The 20,643-nt window shown below is 50.2% G+C and overlaps 2 protein-coding genes across 10 annotated transcripts in view; one reads left to right on the forward strand and one right to left on the reverse strand.

The window, feature by feature from the left end:
* Positions 1 to 2,120: 2,120 nt before the first annotated feature.
* On the forward strand, positions 2,121 to 12,555 carry PEA15 (proliferation and apoptosis adaptor protein 15). Its single transcript, XM_014848349.3, has 4 exons — positions 2,121 to 2,331; positions 8,840 to 9,013; positions 10,217 to 10,372; positions 10,523 to 12,555. Exons 2-4 carry the CDS (start codon positions 8,842 to 8,844, stop codon positions 10,585 to 10,587), a joined length of 393 nt encoding a protein of 130 aa, XP_014703835.1. The 5' UTR covers positions 2,121 to 2,331; positions 8,840 to 8,841; the 3' UTR covers positions 10,588 to 12,555.
* Positions 12,556 to 12,902: 347 nt separating this feature from the next.
* The window catches only part of DCAF8 (DDB1 and CUL4 associated factor 8), a 41,545-nt gene continuing 33,804 nt past the window's right edge, over positions 12,903 to 20,643 (reverse strand). For all 9 annotated transcript variants that reach the window (XM_070497660.1, XM_070497666.1, XM_070497662.1 and 6 more), the window contains 4 exons: positions 19,801 to 19,931; positions 15,992 to 16,111; positions 15,450 to 15,566; positions 12,903 to 14,853 (listed from right to left, as the gene is read on the reverse strand). In XM_070497660.1, coding sequence (XP_070353761.1) covers positions 14,737 to 14,853; positions 15,450 to 15,566; positions 15,992 to 16,111; positions 19,801 to 19,931 — 485 coding nt within the window. In that variant the 3' untranslated portion in view covers positions 12,903 to 14,736. The remainder of the gene's footprint in view (positions 14,854 to 15,449; positions 15,567 to 15,991; positions 16,112 to 19,800; positions 19,932 to 20,643) is intronic.

Below are 20,643 nucleotides of genomic sequence, written 5' to 3' on the forward strand. Positions count from 1 at the left end.
GGCAGAATGGTGTGTGTCATACTGGGGCCCAGAAGAAACCAGAGAGACAAGACGAGGAGTTCAAGTGGCGGTCATGAGGTTGCGTGGGCATAATGGGACTCGGTTGTAGAGGTGTTTGAATTTAATCCTATAAGATGGGGAGGAAGGGCAAAATTTAATCTGGCAGTGATGAAGAGAATGGATATAGGGAGGGGAGCTGATGGAGATACCAGAGGCAGGGAGCCCAACTCATATAATCAGAGATTGTTATAATAATTGGGGTGAAATTGGAAGAATATGGACCTGAGTGGTGGTCACAGGAGTGGGGAGGAGACGTTGAGTTTTGCATAATAGGGGTCCCCCAGACCTGGGCCTGCTGCAGTTCCTGGCAGGAAGGATCTGCATTCTCTCTGGCACAGCCCAAGTTGGGGTAAGTATAAAGGAGTCAGGGTGGTAGAACCAAGGAGTCGGGGTGGGGGAACCAAGCAACTGAACAAGCCCGTAGCTAAAAGACATTACGGTGTTCATGGATCAGGTATAAATGCATTGCTGTGAGACTTAGAGGATTTTTAAGTACAGAAGAATGAGACCTGTAGTTAGAGAAGTTTTCACCCTCTACAGACAAATCCAGGGAGTGTTCCTAGAGAAGGTGACAGGAGTATAAAGTAGAAACCATGTATTCATCCAACTTGCACCCATGTAATAAATGTATGGACACTGGGCCAGTATAATAATATTATGGAGCCTACTGTCTAGCAGAGGTCAGTGAAAGGCCTTGGACTAAATAATAGCTCCCATGTTTTAAGTACCCATCTGTGCGAGGCCCTAGAAGACTGATGATTTCTAAATCTCAGAACTCCTCTCTAAGATGGGAATTGGTGTCACCATCTTACCAGCGAGGACACTGAGGCTCAGGGGCATAACCTGCCCAAGAAAGGAGTAGAGCCAGCATGAAGCCAAGGTCCCCTGTACCTGGTTGACTCTGGGAGACCTGAACCTTTCACTGCTGTAGAGAAGTCGTTTAGCTTCTCTGAGTCTCAAAGATGGGTCAACAAAATTGTTTTTGGCCCTGCAACACAGAACAAGTGAAATATATACAAAGGTAAATTATGAGGGTGTGTTACTATCAAAGGAGCAGTGACAGGGTGCACTGGGAGAGGAGATGATGAAGAACAAAGAGAAGGGCTGTGGAACCCAAAAGCAGCAGGAGCTGAGCCTGAGCCTCTTGGAGGAACAGTGTAGACTCAAGAAATGAGGGGCTCAGCTAAGGCTTCTTGAGGGGTCTCTGCCAGGTGGGAACTGGTGTGAAGTCAGGGGGTTCTCAGAGGTGGTACAAACACTGATGGAGCTCAGACCTCTTCCCAGGGCCAGACTCTGCCAGAGTTGAGGTGGGATCTCTTAGGCTGGAGATGGGGGTGAAAACAGATGCTTCCCCACTTCTTCCTTCCCTCTTTCAGTCTGGCTGAGAATCTGGGGGAGGAAAGTCCCTGGGGTAGAGGGGAAGTGAGAGCTGCCATGCTGGGCCTGAGGAGAGGGGCAGAGCTAGGAGACAGAGCTAAGTGTGGCTTTGCAAGTTGTCTATATTTGCATGCTGAGCTCACTGCTGCTCTTTTTCTCCCCAGAAAATAAAATTACATCATAGGAGGGGGAAGGCTGGAGGGTGGTATATTTGGGAAAGGTGAGAGGAACACAAGGGGGCCGCTAGCATCTTCCTGGAGAGAGAGAATCCATGGCTCCAGGTTAAGGGAAGGAGGCCCGTGTTGCTTCTCCCCCCAACCCCTGCTTCTAACCCCATCCCCCAATGTGGATGAGTCTGAGCTCCCCTGACCCATACGGGGAGGGAAAGAGGTTTTTCCAAATACCAAGTCTAAGCGGACCCAGAGGCCAAAGGCCTTCCAAATCCCTAAACCCTAACTCACTCTGTGCATCCCATGGTCCCAGCTGCTGTGGTCATGGAAAGGTCACAAGGGGAGGGGAGTGTCCCATTGGGAAAGAAATCTGAGAATTGGGTTTTGCGGTTTAGGGAAGAGGCAGCGCACCTACTCCAGCCCTCCCCCACTTCTGTCCCCTATCCCAGGAGCCTTCCAGAACCCCAGCCCCCGGCTGTCTCCCCTCCCCCCTCCTGCCGCTCCCCGCCCCCCGCCCCTCCCCGGCTCTGACATCACGGGCCGGCCGGGTGGGGTGAGGCGGCGCTGGGCTCGGGCTCGGGCTCCGCGGGCGGAAGAGGCGGCGGCGGCGGCGGCAGAAGCTGCGGCGGCGGCGGCGGCGGGAGCTGAGGAGGAGGCTCCGGACGCTGCTCAGGAACCGGGGACACCGGAGTGCCCGCGCCCTGAGCGCTCAGCCCCGGAGGCGGTGAGAGGGCGGAGAGGAGATGTGTCGCGGGGAGGGGGCAGATTTGGAGTCTGGGCTCGGAGGGGCGTCGATCCGGGACGCCCGGGGCCGGATGGGGAGCGGGGGCCCCGGACGGGTCCGCTCTGTGTCAGGCCGCACGGGCTCGGTATGTGTCGGTGAGTCCCGAGTGCCGAGGTGTGTTGGAGGCGGCGTGGCTTCGGCCGCCCATTTCAGGCTGAACGGCAGTTTTGGAGTCGGACCGGGGCCTGGGGATTAGGATGGAGCCTGCTTCCCGCCCAGCCGGCTCGGCCGGGCCAGCTCCCGCCCCTCCCTCCCCTTCTCTGGCTTCGGACTCTCCTGGGCTGGCGGTCTCCCGGCCCAACCCTGCCTCAGTTCCTCCGGCAGCCGCCCCTGCTCCGAGGGCTCAAACCTGGCCGCTCGCACCATGTGCCCTCATCCTAGCCCTCTGCACCTGGGGAAGAGGTGGGATTGGCGAAAGCTTGTCTGGAGGGAAGGAGGAAGGAGCTGGGGGTGTAGAGAAGTGAAGTAGCTAACTGTAAAACCCCTATTTCATATAATCCATGTCAAAACTGACAGGGACACACACACCTACAAGACACACACCAGCACACACAGTGACACACACCCATGTGACTCTTACACACATCGTCTCGCATACAGCAAATCACAAATGTTGCTGCACTACACGTCCAACCCCCACCTCACCCCCTCTGCCTCCCATGTGCAAGTCTTGGAAGAACAGCAGTCTAGCAGGATAGCTGAGTGGGGGCCACTGTCCCCAAGTCCACCCTAATTTTCTGGGCATCTTCTCCCAGCCCTGGACTTTGAGTGCTTCTTTAAAACAGGGGAAAAGATGGGAGAAAATCCTGGTCTCACTTTAGGACAGGGAGAGAGGATCTTGAGCGCGAGTGAGCCTGGTGTTCTGAAACTGGTGAGTAGGGAGGGTAGGGGCTGCTGGTGGCCTCTCTTGCTGGGTCCAGTTAGAGCTCAGGATGCTGGGAGTGGCTGGTTCCTGGGCATAAGAGTGGCCAAGGGATGGAGGAGAGGGTGGAAGAAAGGGAGAGGGAGAAAAAGGAAGAATGAATATGAGTCAGCCAAGGATGGAGCCCAAGTCAGAGAGAGAGAATGAGGAGAATGTGTGTGAAAGGGAGACACATGGAGAGAGGGACAGACAGTCAGGGACAGGGAGAGGGAGGAAGTGAAAGACAGAGATGGTCAGAAGAGTGGGAAGAGTGCTGGGAATGGACCACAGAGGCTCAGCAGTCAGGGAGGTTGAAAGCAGCCTGGTGGTGAGACCACAGGGAATCAAGGGAAACATGCTGAATATGTGTATTTTGTTTCTCTAGTATGTGTCTGGCCCCCAGGCTGTCAGAGCGATTAGCTTTAATTGCTCTTCCCTTTGTGGTTAAACACTCCATTGGGGAAATTGCCAGAAATGCCCTAGGCTGTCGGCTGCCCTGGTTGCCTACTTCCTCACTTCCCTGACACCTGTGCCCATCACGTGTGCATGTATTGTCATGCATGAAGAAGAGGGCCACAGACTGCCATGCCGTCCCCTCACACTCTCCTTCAGATGCTCATGTACAATGCAATGGTGGACATCAGTAACCTGTATGCAGCCAACCAACCCAGGCCCCTCCCCACCAAACTCACTCTACCTCTTTACTGCAGGGATGCTCACTCCTTCCTAACAGTATAGTAGCTCTGAGCCTTCAGATGGGGACCACTGAGTCATAGACCCAGGAGTCCTAAGTATTCATGGCTACTATCAAGTGGGATAGGATGAAAGGCCACTGAAAAGAAAGGAGGAAAAGAGAGACTGATAGATTAGGGAGAGAGGAAATGGATGAGAAACGGAGAAATGGGAAAGAAACAGAAATAGAAGTAGGGAGAGACAACTAGGAGTGGAGAGCGGCAGAGGCCCCCCCCCCCCCCCCCACCGTCACGTCACGCAGCTCTCCTCTGCCCTGCCTGATCCAATGCCAGGTGTCTCCTGATGCCCTCATCTTGGGTCTGGTCTGTCTTCTCTTAAACTAAGGGCTAAAGGCTTAGCCCTGTCCCTCTGCCCAGGGGCAACCGATTTTGCTTCTTGGACTGAACATTTTGAGGCCCAGGTATCCTGCCTGCCCTCATTCCCAGGCTGACTCTGGAGACTTGGAGCCCTCTTCTTCCTTCATTACAGGACTAAAAACACTCCCCACCTCCCCAAAGCTGAATGGATGCTAAGGCAAGAAGTCAATTGAGTATGATATTAAAGGAGTAATTAGGGATGAATTACAAGATTGCTTGAATTTGGGAACAGATAAAATTTAAAATAGGAATCTTGCTCTCTTCCCTTCCCACCCATCTGTTTCTCCCTGCTTACTACCCGTCCCAACCCCCAACTCCAGGCAACAAGACTGAGAGACTTGAGTGCCTACAAGCCCCCTCCTGCCCCTTGCAGGGATCTCCAGGTCCCTGCAGCTGTGTGGGATGGCCCCACCCCTCAGCGTTAGGCAGCTGTCACAGATGTGAGGCAAGGAGGGGCAGCAGCTCCTCATCTTCAGGCTTTCTTAAATTTACCGAGGATTTGGAACCAAATGCTAGGGAGAGGGGATAATCATGAATTAATGTCAAATGCATAGAAATTCTTTTGGTGCTGCCACCTCCTCCACAGGTGGTTATCCCATTTTGCTAGGCTTCTCAAAGTACCCCCAGTGCCCACGGAGTACCCACCTGTCATGCTCCCAACTGCTACCCTAGAAGGTCAGTATATAATGATCCTTACCTCCTGCCCCTCTTCCCCAGCATCCTCAGTTGGTTTGACCTTTGTCAGGGCTCCGCCGGGGGCCAGCTTGGAAGAAGGAGGAAGGAAGGAAGGTGTGAGGAAGCGGTGAGCAGAGCACAGAATGATCTGGGAGGGAAGGGGACTGACTTCCTGGCAGCCTCGGCTCCGGTTCCCGGTTCCTGCCCTGGTATCCTGTCCCAAGAATGGCCTCCGCCCAGGCTGCCCGGTGTTCCCTGGGCAGCCTCTGCGCTCTCCAGAGATCTGAAGTTTTCAGAGCTAGGAGGGCAGGAGACTTCTCCACAGGCCCTAAGGAATTCTGAATCTCTGGTGAGAGAAGTGACATGGTTTCTGTGAAGACTCACCATGGCTAGCCCAGCCCAGGGACAGTGATAAGTGAGACTTGAGTTCCACATAAGGAAATTCCCCCTCCTCATTACTCCCAATATTCCTCCCAAACTATCCTGCCCTGGTCCCTGCCACCACACCCAGGCCTGGGCAAATGGGATCTCTCCAGGGAGGGAGGCAACCAGGCTGCCTTTCCCTGCTCCCTCAGAGGCCTTACTCCTATCCTGTCTGTCCCTTCTTACTCACCACTCCACACACCCCTCCCATCCAGTGGTGTCATTGTCCTGACGACTGAGGGGGGGCACCTAGAACTGCGGTTGCCATGGTAACCACTGAGCTGAGGCTTCAGCCTTCCCATCGTGGACTCTGTGCTCCCTGCCCCCCTTCCCTCCCCCGACTAGATACCTCCTTTGCAGCCTCAGTCTCCTTCCCTCTCCCAACCCTGGCTCTCTTCCTCCATTCTGTAGGCTCCCCTCACCCTTCCTCTGTTCTCTGGATGTGAGCCTGTGATTATCTACCTTCTTACACATACTCTCAGCTGGTTCAGATACAGATAAACACACAGACCACATACACTCAGAACCACACATCCAGTGCTGGCACGTACACATCCATTACCAGATCATCCAAACACATGCCCAGATCCCAGCCACTGCCTCCTGCCCATACCTGTGCCCACACCCAGGTATCAACATCCATACGTAGGAGCCTGGCGCTCTAACATTCCCACCCCCATTTCTCTTAGAGCCTCCATGTATCTGTTTCACTCTCTTAGAAAGCTCCTACCTGCCCCCCACCCTCAAGTCTTTGTGGGTGGGTGTCTCACACACATTAATCCCTTCCCGCCCACCTCCCCTGTAAGTCTGTGTTTTAGATTCAGAGCCTTAAATCTTAACTCCTCCTGGGAGTACACATACACACACACACTTTCCTCCCACAGGATCTCTATTTACAAACTCTTCTTCCATGTGAAAACAGGGCAGGATGACCCTAAATTCTGTCCCATTTTCCAGCTGAGGGCTTGGTCCCAGGGTTGCCTCCATGGGGGCAGAGTCTTTTTGGGGACATCTCGCCTCCTTCCCATGCTGCCCTTTTCAGCCCACCACTCCCCACCCCCACCCCCCGCTCATTATTATCCCCATCTTTGGACCCCTTCCCCACCGTCCCCCTTGCCTGCATCCCACCTTTTCTGTCCTCGGATTATCAGTGTGTGTGTGGCGGGGGGGGGGAGGCTGGGCTCCAGAGCCTGCTGCTGTGACCTAGATTTCAACGCAGAGATGGTTCCTGGTGCTGACAGTCAGAGAGCATTGTTCCTGTACCAGCCTGGCAGGGCCACTGCTGGGCCCTTCTGTCTGCTTGCACCTGGGTGTGCAAGTGAGCGTGCCTGTAAGTGCCTGTTTCTTGTAGGGGTCGTGCTGGCCCTGCCGCCTGGCTCATTGTGTGTGTGTCACAGTGCCTGCTATCAAGGGAGGCTTGTTTGTTCTGGTCCCAGTAGGAGGCTGGGAATGGGGACTTCTGGGCCCATGCCTCATACTTTGTAGCAGGCATGCCTTTCTGCCTCAGTTTCCCTGCATACAGGCCAGAAATAAAGAAAACAGGGTTGTGTCCACCAGCCCCTTTCTATGTGCCACATTCCCAGCCCATTATTGGGGTGATTTGTGGGCAGGCTCGGTCAAGTACAAGGTCGTCTAGCTCCTTGCCCTACCCTTTGGTTTAGCCAGTGTTTATAACGTAACTTTTTTTTTTTTGAGAGATTGGCACCTGAGCTAACATCTGTTGCCAATCTTTTTTTTCTTTCTTCTTCTTCTCCCCAAAGCCCCCCAGTACATAGTTGTGTATTCTAGTCGTAGTTCCTTCTAGTTCTGCCATGTGGGTCACTGCCTCAGCATGGCTTGATGAGCAGTGCTGGGTCCGTGCCCAGGATCCGAACAAGTGAAACCCTGGGCCACCGAAGCAGAGCGTGTGAAATTAACCCCTTGGCCACGGGGCCAGCCCATGTAACTTACTTTTTAAAATGCTTTTCTTTTTTTTTGAGGAAGATTAGCCCTGAGCTAACTGCTGCCAATCCTCCTCTTTTTGCTGAGGAGGACTGGCCCTGAGCTAACATCCGTGCCCATCTTCCTCTACTTTAGATGTGGGACGCCTACCACAGCATGGTGTGCCAAGCGGTGCTGTGTCTGCACCTGGGATCCAAACCAGCGAACCCCGGGCCGCCAAAGCAGAATGTGTGCACTTAACTCCTGCGCCACCAAGCCAGCCCCTTTACTTTTCTGATTATAAAAGAAATATATACTCATTGTGTGAAAAAAAAGTCCCTTTTAAACTCACCGCTAGAGTTTGTCTTAGTGAGTGGAAGGAGGGCCTTGCATGTTCTCTACCTTTTCACCTAAGGATCTTCAAGAAAGAGGGATGGGGTGGGTGAAGGCTAGATGAGATCCAGCCTTGCCCAGCCCCCTTTGGGAGGTCTTGCTGAAGGTAGTAGTGCCAGCTGGATGTTGATGCAAGCAGGAGTGGCAGCCCCCTTCCTGCCAGACTCCCGAAGCTGCATTTAAACCCCTTCCCCCTGCCACCCAGCCAGCCTGGGAACTGGGCAGGGGGCCAGAGCCAGCCGCTTGGTATTCTTGGGCGCGGGGGCTGTAGACATACCACAAAGGCTAGGAAAGAGGGCTGTGTGGAGGTCCAGCAGCGATCAAGGGAGAAAATGGGCTCCACAAAGGTGGGGGTGGCCCATTGCTTCCCCCACTCCCGGCTCCCACCCCCCGAGCCCTTATAACTGAATACAGGGCTGGGCATGGAGGGGCCAGGGGACCATTAGACCAAGCAACTAGGCATCCATCCAAAATGACTATCATTAGTGGGATGGTGGGGAGTTGAAGTGAGGGACCCCTTTGCTTCTGGGGAAGAATGGAAGCTAGAACACATGAGCTATAACCAACCCCCTCCAGCCCCTTCTTTTTATCTTCTCACTGCCACAGCAAGCTTCTCCCTGCCTGTTGTTTTGGAGTGTTTTTTTTTTTTTTTTTCCTGACAGGGGGAGGGGTTGCAGGTGGGTGGGGCGATTCTGGGGGGAACTTGGAGGCAGTGGGTGAGAAAGTCGGGAGCAGGCTGCTATGGTAACCGCCTCCTCAGTCAGGGGAGCTGTTGCCAGGGATACTGTTAGAGGGGGAAAAACAAAGAAAAAAGATGGTGGGGGGAAGGAGGTGTGACTTGTCGCTCTAGGCTCCAGACTAGCCCCTAGCTTCCGAGTTTTTTTCTGTCTAGTCCCACCTCCCTTAGGTCCCTCTGCAGTTCTAGACACATGCCTGGTAGGGTAGAGGGGGTAGGTAGTGCCAGTGAGTGAACCAGACCCCAAAACTCAAGCTCAGCCTCTTCTCCCTTTGTTCCTTCCAACCCCAGTCATGGCTGAGTACGGGACCCTCCTCCAGGACCTGACCAACAACATCACTCTTGAAGATCTGGAACAGCTCAAGTCTGCCTGCAAGGAGGACATCCCCAGTGAGAAGAGTGAGGAGATCACTACTGGCAGTGCCTGGTTTAGCTTCCTGGAGAGCCACAACAAACTGGACAAAGGTAGGGGGCCTGGGGGACAGGCATCCTACTACCAGTCTTTCAGGCTCAGTTCACTCAGTAGAGATGAGTTCAGAGCTCCTATACACACAAAGTGTACTCCTCTGGCAAGGCAGGATAGGAGAGATGCTTTTAAGAACGTAGAGGGGCTCCAGGGTAATAGTCTTTACATTCTTCACTATGCCCCCATCAGTAAAAATGTTACTCAGACACTACTGTGCTATTATCACATATATAATAAAATATTAAAATAGAGGTTAAAAGTGATAAAATTTAAAATAAAACCAGAAGTTCTAACATTTTGTTAGCCACTTTTAGAGACCACTGCTCTGGGAAGGGCTTTAGGGAGGAATCAGTATTTATCGTGGCCCTGAAAGGCAAGTGGGATGTCAAACGCAGGATCCAAAGGAGGGCATGCCAGGCAAACGGCCATAGTCACAGAGGTGGGAGTGTCTGGTGTGTTTGGAAAAGCAGGGGTCCTGCTTAGCTTGGCTGGTATGGGCACAGGGCACATCCAGAAGTGGCTGAAAAGGGAAATTAAAGCTGTGCTGTGGAGGGGCTTGAGTGAGAGGGGATTTGATGGGTGAGGTGAGTGACCTGAGGGCCCTGCTGAGATACTAATCTGACTGGAGCATGGATAGCAGGGAGGGAGGCTGAAGGAGGTCTCAGTGTATCTGCAGTCTCCTAGAACTGGCCAAGCCATGGAGATCATCCTTCTGGTTGTGTCTGTGCCTTCTCTCGTTCAGAATTACCTTTCTCACTAGGCCCAGAATCTCCTGGGTTGTCTAGAGATTCCACGTCTCCAGTCCCACATGTGCTTCTGGGAAATTCTTTCTGATGCTTACTTGGAGAAAAGTGGAAGAGGGACAGGGTGGGTGTTGGGTATTTGGAAGCCAAGTCAATTTTTCTATTCTCCTGTCCCCTCAGCGTAGGACCTGGTATATAACCTAAATCCCTCATTCTAAATTCATAATCTAGAAACTTCACTGAGCAGCAATCTGCCCTGCCTGGGAACAGTCCTCTGCTCTGTATTTTTCGTGCCTTAGCTTTCTCTTCCTGGATTAGTAGCCCCTGTTCTTCTAGTGTTGCCCGCTCCAATAACCAATGTGAGCAACTCATCTTGGTTCCAGAAGCCTGGTCTGGTAGAGTAGGGGAGGCTGACCTCCAAAGCCTAGCTCTGACCTTCAGTCTCCTGCCTTCCTCCAGACAACCTCTCCTACATTGAGCACATCTTTGAGATCTCCCGCCGTCCTGACCTACTTACTATGGTGGTTGACTACAGAACCCGCGTTCTGAAGATCTCTGAGGAGGATGAGCTGGACACCAAGCTAACCCGTATCCCCAGTGCCAAGAAGTACAAAGGTAAGAGACCATGCCTTTAACATACACCTCTGCCCCTCCATGGATTATCCTTGGAGTACTTGAATTTTGGGAGAATGAGCTAATGCTCAATGGGCCTGCCTGGTGTCTCCCATGACTTCCATCCCTGGACACATCCCTTTTTGCCCCTAGACATTATCCGGCAGCCTTCTGAGGAAGAGATCATCAAATTGGCTCCTCCGCCGAAGAAAGCCTGAGCAAGGGGGAGGAAGAGGAGGAAGGTTGGACCTTCATCGGACCACTCCCTTCCCCCATCCTCCTGGGGAGGGGGCTAGGGCAACCCCCCTCCCCAATCTACCCATTTACTAACTTGGTCCTAACCCCCTTACTGTGCGCGTGTGTGTGCGTGTGCGCACGCTCTGGCTGTCTGTCTATATGTCTAGCTCATCTAGTTCCTCCTTGTGAGGGGATGGGGGTCAGGGGCTGGGGGGGGGGCTTAGTTTCCCCACTCGAGGGAGGTGGAGGCTATTTCTATGCAAATAGAAATGGGCACATTTCTCCTACTTCCCTTTCCTCTAATCTTCCCCCACATCTCAAAAGCGTGTGAGCCGAAAGGACCTGTATTTTCCTACACTGAGGAGCCCAGGTAGGGGTGAGGCATGGGAGAGGTGGGTCCATCTAATGGAAAGCAGTGGAAGAGAAAGTGAAGAGGCTACCCAACCCCCACTTGGAAGGGGCAAAGAAAAGCCAGAGTTCAGTGTTTGTACTCCCATGTTGGACTGGGTGAGGAGTCCAGTTTCCAGCGGTTCCTCAGGTTGGAGGGCCTGGGCACCAGCAGGTCCTTTTTTGCTCCCCTCATGGGCCTAGGATGGGTATGAGCCAGGGAACTAATGAGAGATGACCACTGAAACCTTTCCTGGCCCCAAGTTCAACCCCCCTGGAGCACCCAGCATTAGACACCCTCTACCCACCTCTGCTCTGGAGAGACTGGGCTGGGAGCATGCCCCACTGAGCCTGAGATGGGGAATGGGGGCAAAGAGAGGGGCCCCCCTTTTCACTCCTTTATTCCTACTCAGACTGTTGCACATACTGACCCCAAACCTAGGGAGGTTGGGAAATGAGATCCTTAGGTTTTAACTCCGATCCTGCCCCCACCTACAGGATCCCAACGTGGTTACTGCAGGCAACCTTCCCTCTCTCCCTGGTCTAGAACACTCCAAGCCAGAAAGAAGTTAACTACAGTGTTTGCCTTTGCACTGATCCCCAATTCATTCCATGAGGGGACTTGGTAACCCCTCTCCCTCAATATCCTGGCGCCTTGGGCTTGTGAACACCTAGCCAAATCACTAGAGTACAGTGACCCCAGCCTCCTGCCTATCCCAAGATGTTCCTCCCCATCCTGACCGTGCTAACTGTGTGTACATATATATTCTACATATATGTATATTAAACCCGCACTGCCATGTCTGCCCTTTTTTGTGGTGTCTAGCATTAACTTATTGTCTAGGCCAGAGCGGGGGTGGGAGGAGAATGCCACAGTGAAGGGAGTGGCAGAGTCAAATTGCTACATAGTCAAAACAAAAAAGAAAACTTTTTTTTAACTTTAAATTCACATGCAATTTCAAGAGACTATTGAGACAAAGTTTAAGTTAGAAGCTTGTAGGATGTGGGAGCAAAACTTCAGTGGGAGGGGAGGGCTGGCTGTTGGAAGAGGGAAGAAGCCAGACTGGGAGGAGAGCAATCTCTACTCCTAGCCCAGCCTAGCCTGCCTGTCCCCTCTGGCCACTGCTGCGGACACCTGCCTTAACAAATACACCTCGACTACTCCAGTTTTGCCTTAAAGGACCTTCCCAAGTTTCCCCAGCCCTGTCTGGCTTCTCCCTCAAGGAGAGAGAGACTTGTAGAACTGGGAGGTGGGGAGTGAACATGAATTGTCCTTCCAGTCAGGATACGTTATGTAAGAGCGAGAGCAAGAGTGAGAGAATGAGAATGCATGAATAAGGAGCCTTCCTTTGATGAGAGGAGATGATGAGATGGGAGAAGGGAGACAGGGTCATTTTCAGCAGAGTCTAGTGATTTCTCTGTAAGGCAAAATAATCTAAAAAGACTAACCTGCCCTCCCACCCCCTGTACTGCTGTGAGATCGCCCCTATCCTGTGCTCCTCTGTCTGCAGTGTGCACGGCCTTGTTCTAACCCTGGAATAAAGGTGATTGATTGTACTGTACCTGATTCATTCTAGAATTTCTGTGAATGATTAGATTTTGGAGGCTGTGAATGACTGGGAAGGGAGGGTGAGCAATATTTACCCCCAAATCCCTCATTGCAGCCTAGAACAGAGATCAAGAAAACACCCCTAATAGTTACCTCTCTCCTCCCCCATCTCCTAAGTATCACTCAGCAGTGGGGCCAATTCCACTTATAACAGTCTCCAACTGGAGCCCAAGCACTGGAAACATGGAAATCCCAGACTGGACTTCCTAAAATTCTAATAAGGGCCAGGAATCTATATTGGAAGAAGCAAAAATAGCCGATCACAAGTGAATGGCCCACATATCACACAGAGAACATCAGTCAGAAAAAAAAAAAAGCTTTACTGAGAGAAAATACACAACAAATTCCAGAGTGCATGGTTTTCAGCCCACTCCATCACCCCACTAGCAATAGGAACACAGACCACTCAGTCACCACACATTCCCTATCTCAGGGAGGAAGTGCAGCAGCTAACATCTGGTCTGAGAGCTGCTAGGAAAAGGGGCAGAAGGAAGGAGAGTCTGGGAATTCCATCCTTTCACTCTTCCCTTCCTTCCTGACCTGTTCTAGTATAATCTGACTGTCCCAGGATGCAGAATTCCTGGTTAGGGGCAAAGAAATAGCAGCAAAAGCATTTAAGGGCAAGAATTCAACTGGGACTTTCATATTCAGTGACCAGTGATAAGACAGGTGTCCAAGTCCTAGCCACCTTATTTAATCAATTCTTAGATTAACGACTTGTCCCTCAATCCCAAGATATCAAGAGGTGGACAAGGTATGAAAAGTCAAACCCAGGAGGTCTTTCCCCTATACTGTTCCATTAGGAAGGGAGCTGGTGTGGAGTTGGATAAAGAATCAAGCAGCGAAAGGTAAGAGTGTGTTCTCTGTCACACACAGTACTAGGAGAGGCAGTCCGCAGTGGCAGAACCCTTCCTGAAGTTATAGTCCAGTAAGTTTTAAAGACGGGCCAGTCTCTGGTTAGAAGAGCCATCCTGGGAACCTCCACAAGACCTAAGAAGAGGTAGGAGATCTGAGGCAAAGAGCTGACAGGAATTTCCTGTTTTCCCAATCCCGAAACCACAGTGGGAAAGTAGGGAAGGGCAGAATTGAGGATCCTTCCATTCTTAAGCCTCCTAAAACAGAAGGGGTAAGCCTCAATTTCCAATGGCCATACACAGAGGGTCAGCTGACCCCAGGTGTCACCTCCATAGCATTACTCTCGCTCATTCTCTCCTGTAAGTCCCTTTATTGCAGTCATAGAGAATATATAGATATTTAAACTTTGACAATTTTAACGTGATACATCCAAGTTTGACTTGCTTTTAATATATTTATAGATATAAAATTAGGCCTCTAACAGTGATAGGGACAGGGAGATTGCTGCCACCAAACTTTTTTAAAGTAACAAGAGGTAACATCCTTCCTATTCTTCCTCCACTTCTGCCCCTCCTCCTACCTCCCCCCCAACCTCCCTCACCAGACCCTATTGAGGGGGTGATGGGATGAAGAGAAGTGTGAAGGATACATAATCAAGTGCAAAACACTGTGATAGGTACAGAGAATGAATGGGGTGTGGAAAGGAAAGTGAAGTGTGTGGGATGGTTAGGGGCTCTAAGGACTTCCCAGAAAAACAGGATCCTGGCATGGGGTTGCTCAGGGGGGAAAAAAACCCAATGAAACTGTCGGAGACTTTTTAAAAATAAAGGAAAAAAAGGTCAAAAACCTAACCAAAGGGAGAGTGGCACTTCTACCACCCCCACTCTGGCCCCTTGGTACTGAATAGCCAGTTATCCCCCCCACCCCCCACCCAAGAAACAAGGGACATTAAGGAAAAGGAAACCCCGTTCCCTACCCCAAACCAGTTAACAAAATAAGCTCCCCTCTCCCAAGAAAGAAAAGGCTTTGGGGAGAGGCCATTTCTGCTGAGTCCTATGGACCTCTCCAGGGAACCCCATTCCAGGGCTCAACTCCCACTCCTAGGTACTCTGTAGGTTCACTCCCCTCTGGTTTGTCCTTCTCCTGGGATGTCTTTCTTTTATCTAAAGCAAAAAGTCCAAAGTGCGTTTCTGCTGAATGTAAGGGCCTGGGACAGGAAAGGGCTGCCCAGGCAGGATCGGGTTGGCAGTCCCAGCCCGCCCCTCCTGGGTACGAGGCCTCAGGACGGCATGCACTGCACCCGGTCGGGGCCCTCCTCCTCGTCCGATGTGTCTGAGGAGCTGGGAGACTCATCCGAGTCTGCGTCTGTGGCCCCAACCCCAGGTTCTCGCCAGCGCTGTAGGATGGGAAAGGCTTGTTAGTAATTTCCCTAGAAATACTCTAGGCCAGGGGTCAGCAGAATTTTTCTTAAAGGGCCACATAGTAAATATTATATGCTCATGGGCCATATCTCTGTCACAACTATTCAGCAGTGCTGTTGTAGTGTGAAAGCAGCCACAGACACAATACATAAATGAATGGATGTGGCTGTATTCCAATAAAACTTTATTTACAAAAAATAGGCAGCATGCCAACTGCCACAGTTTGCTAACCTCTGTCCTAGGCCTTTTTTGGCATGAGAAGAAAAGCAGAAGAGTCACCTTGAGACTTACTATTTCTTCTCAATTCCTTCCCCACCCTCATGTCTTTGCCTTTATGAAGAAGGCACTATGCATGCATGGCGATGGAGAACAAAAAGCAGACACCACCCATTTCTCCTGGTGGCTCTTCCAAAGCTACATCAGGGATCTGATAGGGATGGGGAACAATGGATAGGAAACCCGCCAAGACCACCTGATTCCTTTTGAAAGTAGTGAGGAGGTATGCACCGGAACTTTTTACCCTCTTGAGAAGGTCACTGCCCTTGGGAGCTCACTCCCCACTCCAGCTTACCCGGTGATGGCGTCTCTGCCTCAGGTGATGCATGAGAAACCAGAGCATATGGCTATCAAACAGGTCAGTATGGTGCAAGCTATCTTCATCCCGTTCCCGCTTGTTCTTCTTAATCACCTGCAACCGAAAAGGGTTGGGGCCGGTAATGAATAGGAACCTTGGACCTGATCAGAAAAGGCTGGTGTTCTGTCTCAATAGAAACTTCCCTTAGGAACTGTTAAGCTGAAGTGGAGCTAGATTAGATTATGAAAGGATGCCCCACGTTCATCCACTAAGAAAGGTAAGAGGCTTTAAAATAGAATGATTCTTCCTAAAGATGTCCCTATCCCCACTCCACCAGGAACTAGAGGCACTTCCACGCTGCCCCATGGCCCCCTGAACGGGGACTATTCCTCGAGAGGCAATGACAGGAATGTGGGGGAGCAGTGTTAGAGCAGTGCCTTTAAAGAACTGGGCAGCAAGTTGTTCCTTCCTATGACAATGAAGACTCATAACACTATGTGGATAAGTAAAAAGAACAATATATACCGTCAGCTACTTACGTCCTTTAACCCTGTAAGCTCAGTGGAAGTTTCGGCTGTAGGTGCCCAGATCTTGACATCATGGTCTAGGCCGCTGGTTGCCAGCACAGGCAGGTGAGGGTGGGGCTCAAGACAGTTTACCTAGTCAGGAGGAAAGGAAAGCACAGGTTTAGGTGTGTGAGTGAGCAGGATTTAAAAACCACTACTCACCTTGAGCTAAACAATTGTCTTCGATTAGGGCTAAGGCAGCTGCTGGAAAGGCAGGCCCACCCATCATGAGCCTAGGCCAAAGGGCCCTGGGGGTGGAAGAAATACTGGACATAGACTGGGTATAAAACCAGGCCCATCTCTCGTTTCCTACATAGTTAGGGGTGGCCTCATCCCCAGACAGAGCCCAGGGGTGGGCAAGTAACTGGCCAACTTACTGCTGGCTTCACAAAAAGGCAATGTGGTCCAGATGACCTCATTTACTCCAGATTCCACACTTTCACTTGCCCAAGGCTGGAAAAAACTATCTCAGTGGCTTTCACCAAGTGGCAAATTTTTAAAAATGAAGAAAGCAGCAGCTGCCGCTGAGCCCCCAGAGAAGAGTCAGAGAACAATTACATTTACTTGGCACGGTTTACTAGAACTGGAGGAAGGCAAAGGCTGGGAAGAGGCTGAGCTGGGGAGTGAGAGGGTAGTGGAGACACATGTCTGCTGGAGAACGCTGTATATCCCAGGGGACAGCATCCTGCTATCTGCACTAAAAGCACAATAGGCTCAGCTATAGGGCAGCACAGTATATAGCAAGGCAGCTTCCTGGGGCACCCACAGCCTCAATTCAGCCACCCTCTGGGTATATTCACTGAGCAGGAGAAATGAACTATGGCAGGCAGAGAGGCCTTCTGGCTTAGGCAGCTTCCTTCTGTCCAAAAGCACCCATGCCCCCTGCTGTCTGACTTGGAATCATCAACCTTCCTAACAGGGTAGGGAAGGGTAGCTTCCATGCCCACCGGAAGAGCTGGTCCCAGATCTAGCTGCTAAAGCATTTTCAGGCTTTTGGTTAGATGAGGAATAGACAGAAAAGGCACCCAGAAGGATGAAGGTGTGGTCCTAGCCACTCCTCACCTCACCCTACCCCACCTTGCAGCTGCTCTGTAGTTCAAGAAAACAACCCCTGGCAAAAAGCCTCTTTCAGTTCTCTCTAGACCAACCTCTTCTGCCTTGCCTGCACACGCAGAGAGCAGCTGAGGGGAAGCCGGGGCCAGCATGGAAAATAAAACTGACCTATAGACTTACATCTTCTTTGTCTTCCATTTTACAAATAAACAAATAAATGCTCAGAAAAAACTAAAGTTGAGTTTGAACCTAAGGGTAAAGCAGAAACCCCATTTCCCTCCTCATCCTCCTTCTCTCACTCCACATATCAGTTCACTGCAAAGTTTATATTTGGGCTCTTTTAGGAAGTGCAAGAGGAACAACAGAATAAATTACATACAGTACCTGAGCTGGAGCCTGCAGGGGGAGCCGACAGAGAGCTTCTGGCCAGGGTACCTGATCACTTCACCAGACCTGTCTGAATGCCAGGACTTATCCTGTGTGAATAATGCCTGAGCAGAGAAAAGAGCTCTGGCCTTAGATGACTGGGCTGGGGGGTGTTAGGAAAGGGATGAAGTAGCAAAGTGCTTTCGGGAGACTAAGGATTGTCCTTTGACATCATCCCCCAGCCTTATTCCTGAATGGGAACAAAGAAAGGACTAGAGTTTGAGCCAAAAACAGTCAGGGAGACCTGGGCAAGGTGGACGATAACTTCTAAGATCTCTTCTGATTCTAATATTCTACTTTATGATATAGAACTGCTGTAAGTCTGCACTGAGGCTGTTGCCTGGTGACCCCACTGCTGGGAAGTTAAGACAAAAAACCAGAGGGAGCCAACTGAGGATCACATGAATAATTCAGCTTACACAGAGGCAAGAACCAACCAGGAAACTCACTTCAGGGTACAGGCTCTATACCTCTTGTCCAAGTCCCTCACTCTTATGACCAGAAAAACTCAGGCCTGCGGCCCACCCATCCCAAACGGATGCCCTCCCCACCTGAGCACCTGGATTAATCATCAAACCCTGATACTGGCTGAGCTGAAAACAAACTGGCCTGCAGAGTGATTCTGAGAATGGACAAGTGCTGGCCTAGGGGAGGGCATTCAGCCCTGCATCTCTTAGGAACAGAACGCAAGACAATAGTTTATGATAAAGAAAGGATTCACTGGCCACTTTTGACTTGCTTCTGACTACATGCCTAATGCAGAATTCTCATTAAGACTCCAGTGTTTTGGGTGTGTTCACTGCAGATAATAGAAGAGGACCTAGTGGAAGAGTAGGAAATGAAGCAGGCAACAGTAAGACACACCTTCAAGTTCAGACTTCTCAGACACTTACATTCAGACCACATTCAAGCCTTGGATCTACACTGGTCCTAGATCTCAAAAATTTAGAGGAAACCAGAAGAAAATGTGAAATAGCTTCAATCCAGGGCAAGAAACACAACAAGGAATGGGATCCTGACTGCAAGGAACCATTCTAAATTATAACACTACTCTCTGGATAAACCTCATCAAGAGATGGCTGGGCTCTTTGCAGCTCCCCACAGCTTACAAGGAATGAAAGAGAAGAGAGACCAAGCTGTCTCAATCATTCTTTAGAGGCTCTTAAACAGACTATCTCAGGTAATCAGTACAATGTAGTCTCCCAAACTCTCTCTTTCATATATTCTACAATCTAAAAACCTTATAATAGAAAGCTACTGAACTCCTTCTTGACTCTGGATCTCAAAAAAGAAAAAAAATATATGGTTAGCTGGATACATCTTTTTTTTTTTTTTAAGACCGGCCCTGAGCTAACATCTGTTGCCAATCGTTTTTTTTTTCTTCTTCTCCCCAAAGCCCCCCAGTACATAGCTGCATATTCTAGTTATTGGTCCTTCTAGTTCTGCTATGTGGGATGCTGCCTCAGCATGGCTTGATGAGCTGTGCTAGGTCCATGCCCAGAATCTGAACTGGCCAAACCCTGGGCCACTGAAGCAGAGTATGTGAACTTAACCACTCGGCCATGGGGCTGGCCCTTAGATACAACTTAAGAGCTGACCACTCTTCACTCCTCAAATCAGGATCCTCATATTTCCTTTTTGCCCTCTCTCTGAGGAGGTTATCTGTAGAATTCAAAGGACAAACAGCCTGAGATATGATCATGGGTTGGACAGAAGGTTGCAAATTCTTTAAAAAAACACCAACACACATTTTGCCATAATTGCTCTCTCCCTATATATACATAAACGTGTATCTGCATCTATTTGAATGTAAGCTTGACACTTCATCCTTAAATACTTAATATGTATCTCCTAAGTACAAAGATATTCTTCTACATAAACAGAATGCTACTATCTCATCAAATAAATTTAACATCGAATGCCATATTATCTAATGTACGAACCAGACTCTAATTTTTCCAATTGTCCAAAAAATGCTCCTCTGTAGGATGGTCTGCCTTCATCTCTAATGCTTTTGTTTTGGAAAAGGTCCACGCCTAGAGATACCTCACAGTGGCCAGAGGTTCTACCCTAAGATTTCTTTTTCTTCTCAATAAACTGTGCCTTAGAGGGGCAGAAGATAGGAAAGGAAAGGAAATATTCCATCAAAACCTCAGCACCCCCAGGCAATACTGCCTTTTAGCTGGCTAGACCTCTAAGACATGGTATTATGGTATCACAGTGAAAATTCAGTGGTCCTGCTAAAACCTACCTTAATGACTGGAGAGAATAGGGAGCCAGCCAGCCCAGCACACCATACTCACCACACCTCCCTTGTCCCCCTCCATGAACTGAATGATCTGGCAGGATGATTTCTCCCAGAGGAAGATGTGCCCGCAGTCACTACCGCTCACCACAAACTCACTCTTGGGGCCATAGAAATTGACGCCTTTTACTGAAATGATAAATGAGGAAATAAACTGCATGAGGGTTGGCATCAGGCCTATATATATTTATCTCATAGACAATTTAGTTATTCACTAACTGCACATCAGCTAAGAGCCAAAGAATTTCTTTCATTTTCACAAAATCACAAAAAAAAAAAATCAAGAGATTATGCATGTATAATAGATAGTTTTAACAAGATACCAGTCCCAGAGAGTATTTATATTCTCCCAAAGAGCTCCAAAGGGCTGAGGTGTTGCAGTCCCTTAGCAACAGCCTGAGTCTCATTAGTCTACAACCTACTGAACAACCACATGCTTCACTAATGCCTTATCTGTCTCAACCTGAATCATCCCAGCTCTGCCCAGTGTCAGGCAGCACTGCCCTATGTCCTGGGATTATCCTTGGTATATGTAGTTCATCGGTACCTTGTCAATGCTTCCTGGGTCATCAGCTGACCCAGGACTGATGGAGGTATATGCCACAAGTGCCTATAAGAAACATCTGAACTGTGCTTGCTACCAAGACTGAACAACAGCGCTCCACTCTCTGAAATCAGTAAGAGAAGCCGGCAGTCCCACTACTATGTCCAGTTCTATACCAGTCATGAGAGTGGCACTCTTTCTTTTGTCTGCCCACGGACTAAGATCCAAGTATAGGTTTTTCCCTCTCTTCTCCCCAGCTAAGGAGAAAAAGGAAAACTGCCCATTCCAAGTCAAAAT

This window comes from Equus asinus, chromosome 25 (assembly GCF_041296235.1).
Source record: "Equus asinus isolate D_3611 breed Donkey chromosome 25, EquAss-T2T_v2, whole genome shotgun sequence".
In the NCBI taxonomy this organism is placed as follows: domain Eukaryota; kingdom Metazoa; phylum Chordata; class Mammalia; order Perissodactyla; family Equidae; genus Equus; species Equus asinus.

Excerpts from the sequence above, each read along its gene's own strand:
- PEA15 (XM_014848349.3), top strand. The coding sequence starts at position 8,842 with ATGGCTGAGTACGGGACCCTCCTCCAGGACCTGACCAACAACATCACT. Across the intron at positions 9,014-10,216 it reads CCACAACAAACTGGACAAAG|ACAACCTCTCCTACATTGAG; the intron begins GTAGGGGGCCTG and ends GCCTTCCTCCAG. Across the intron at positions 10,373-10,522 it reads CAGTGCCAAGAAGTACAAAG|ACATTATCCGGCAGCCTTCT; the intron begins GTAAGAGACCAT and ends TTTTGCCCCTAG.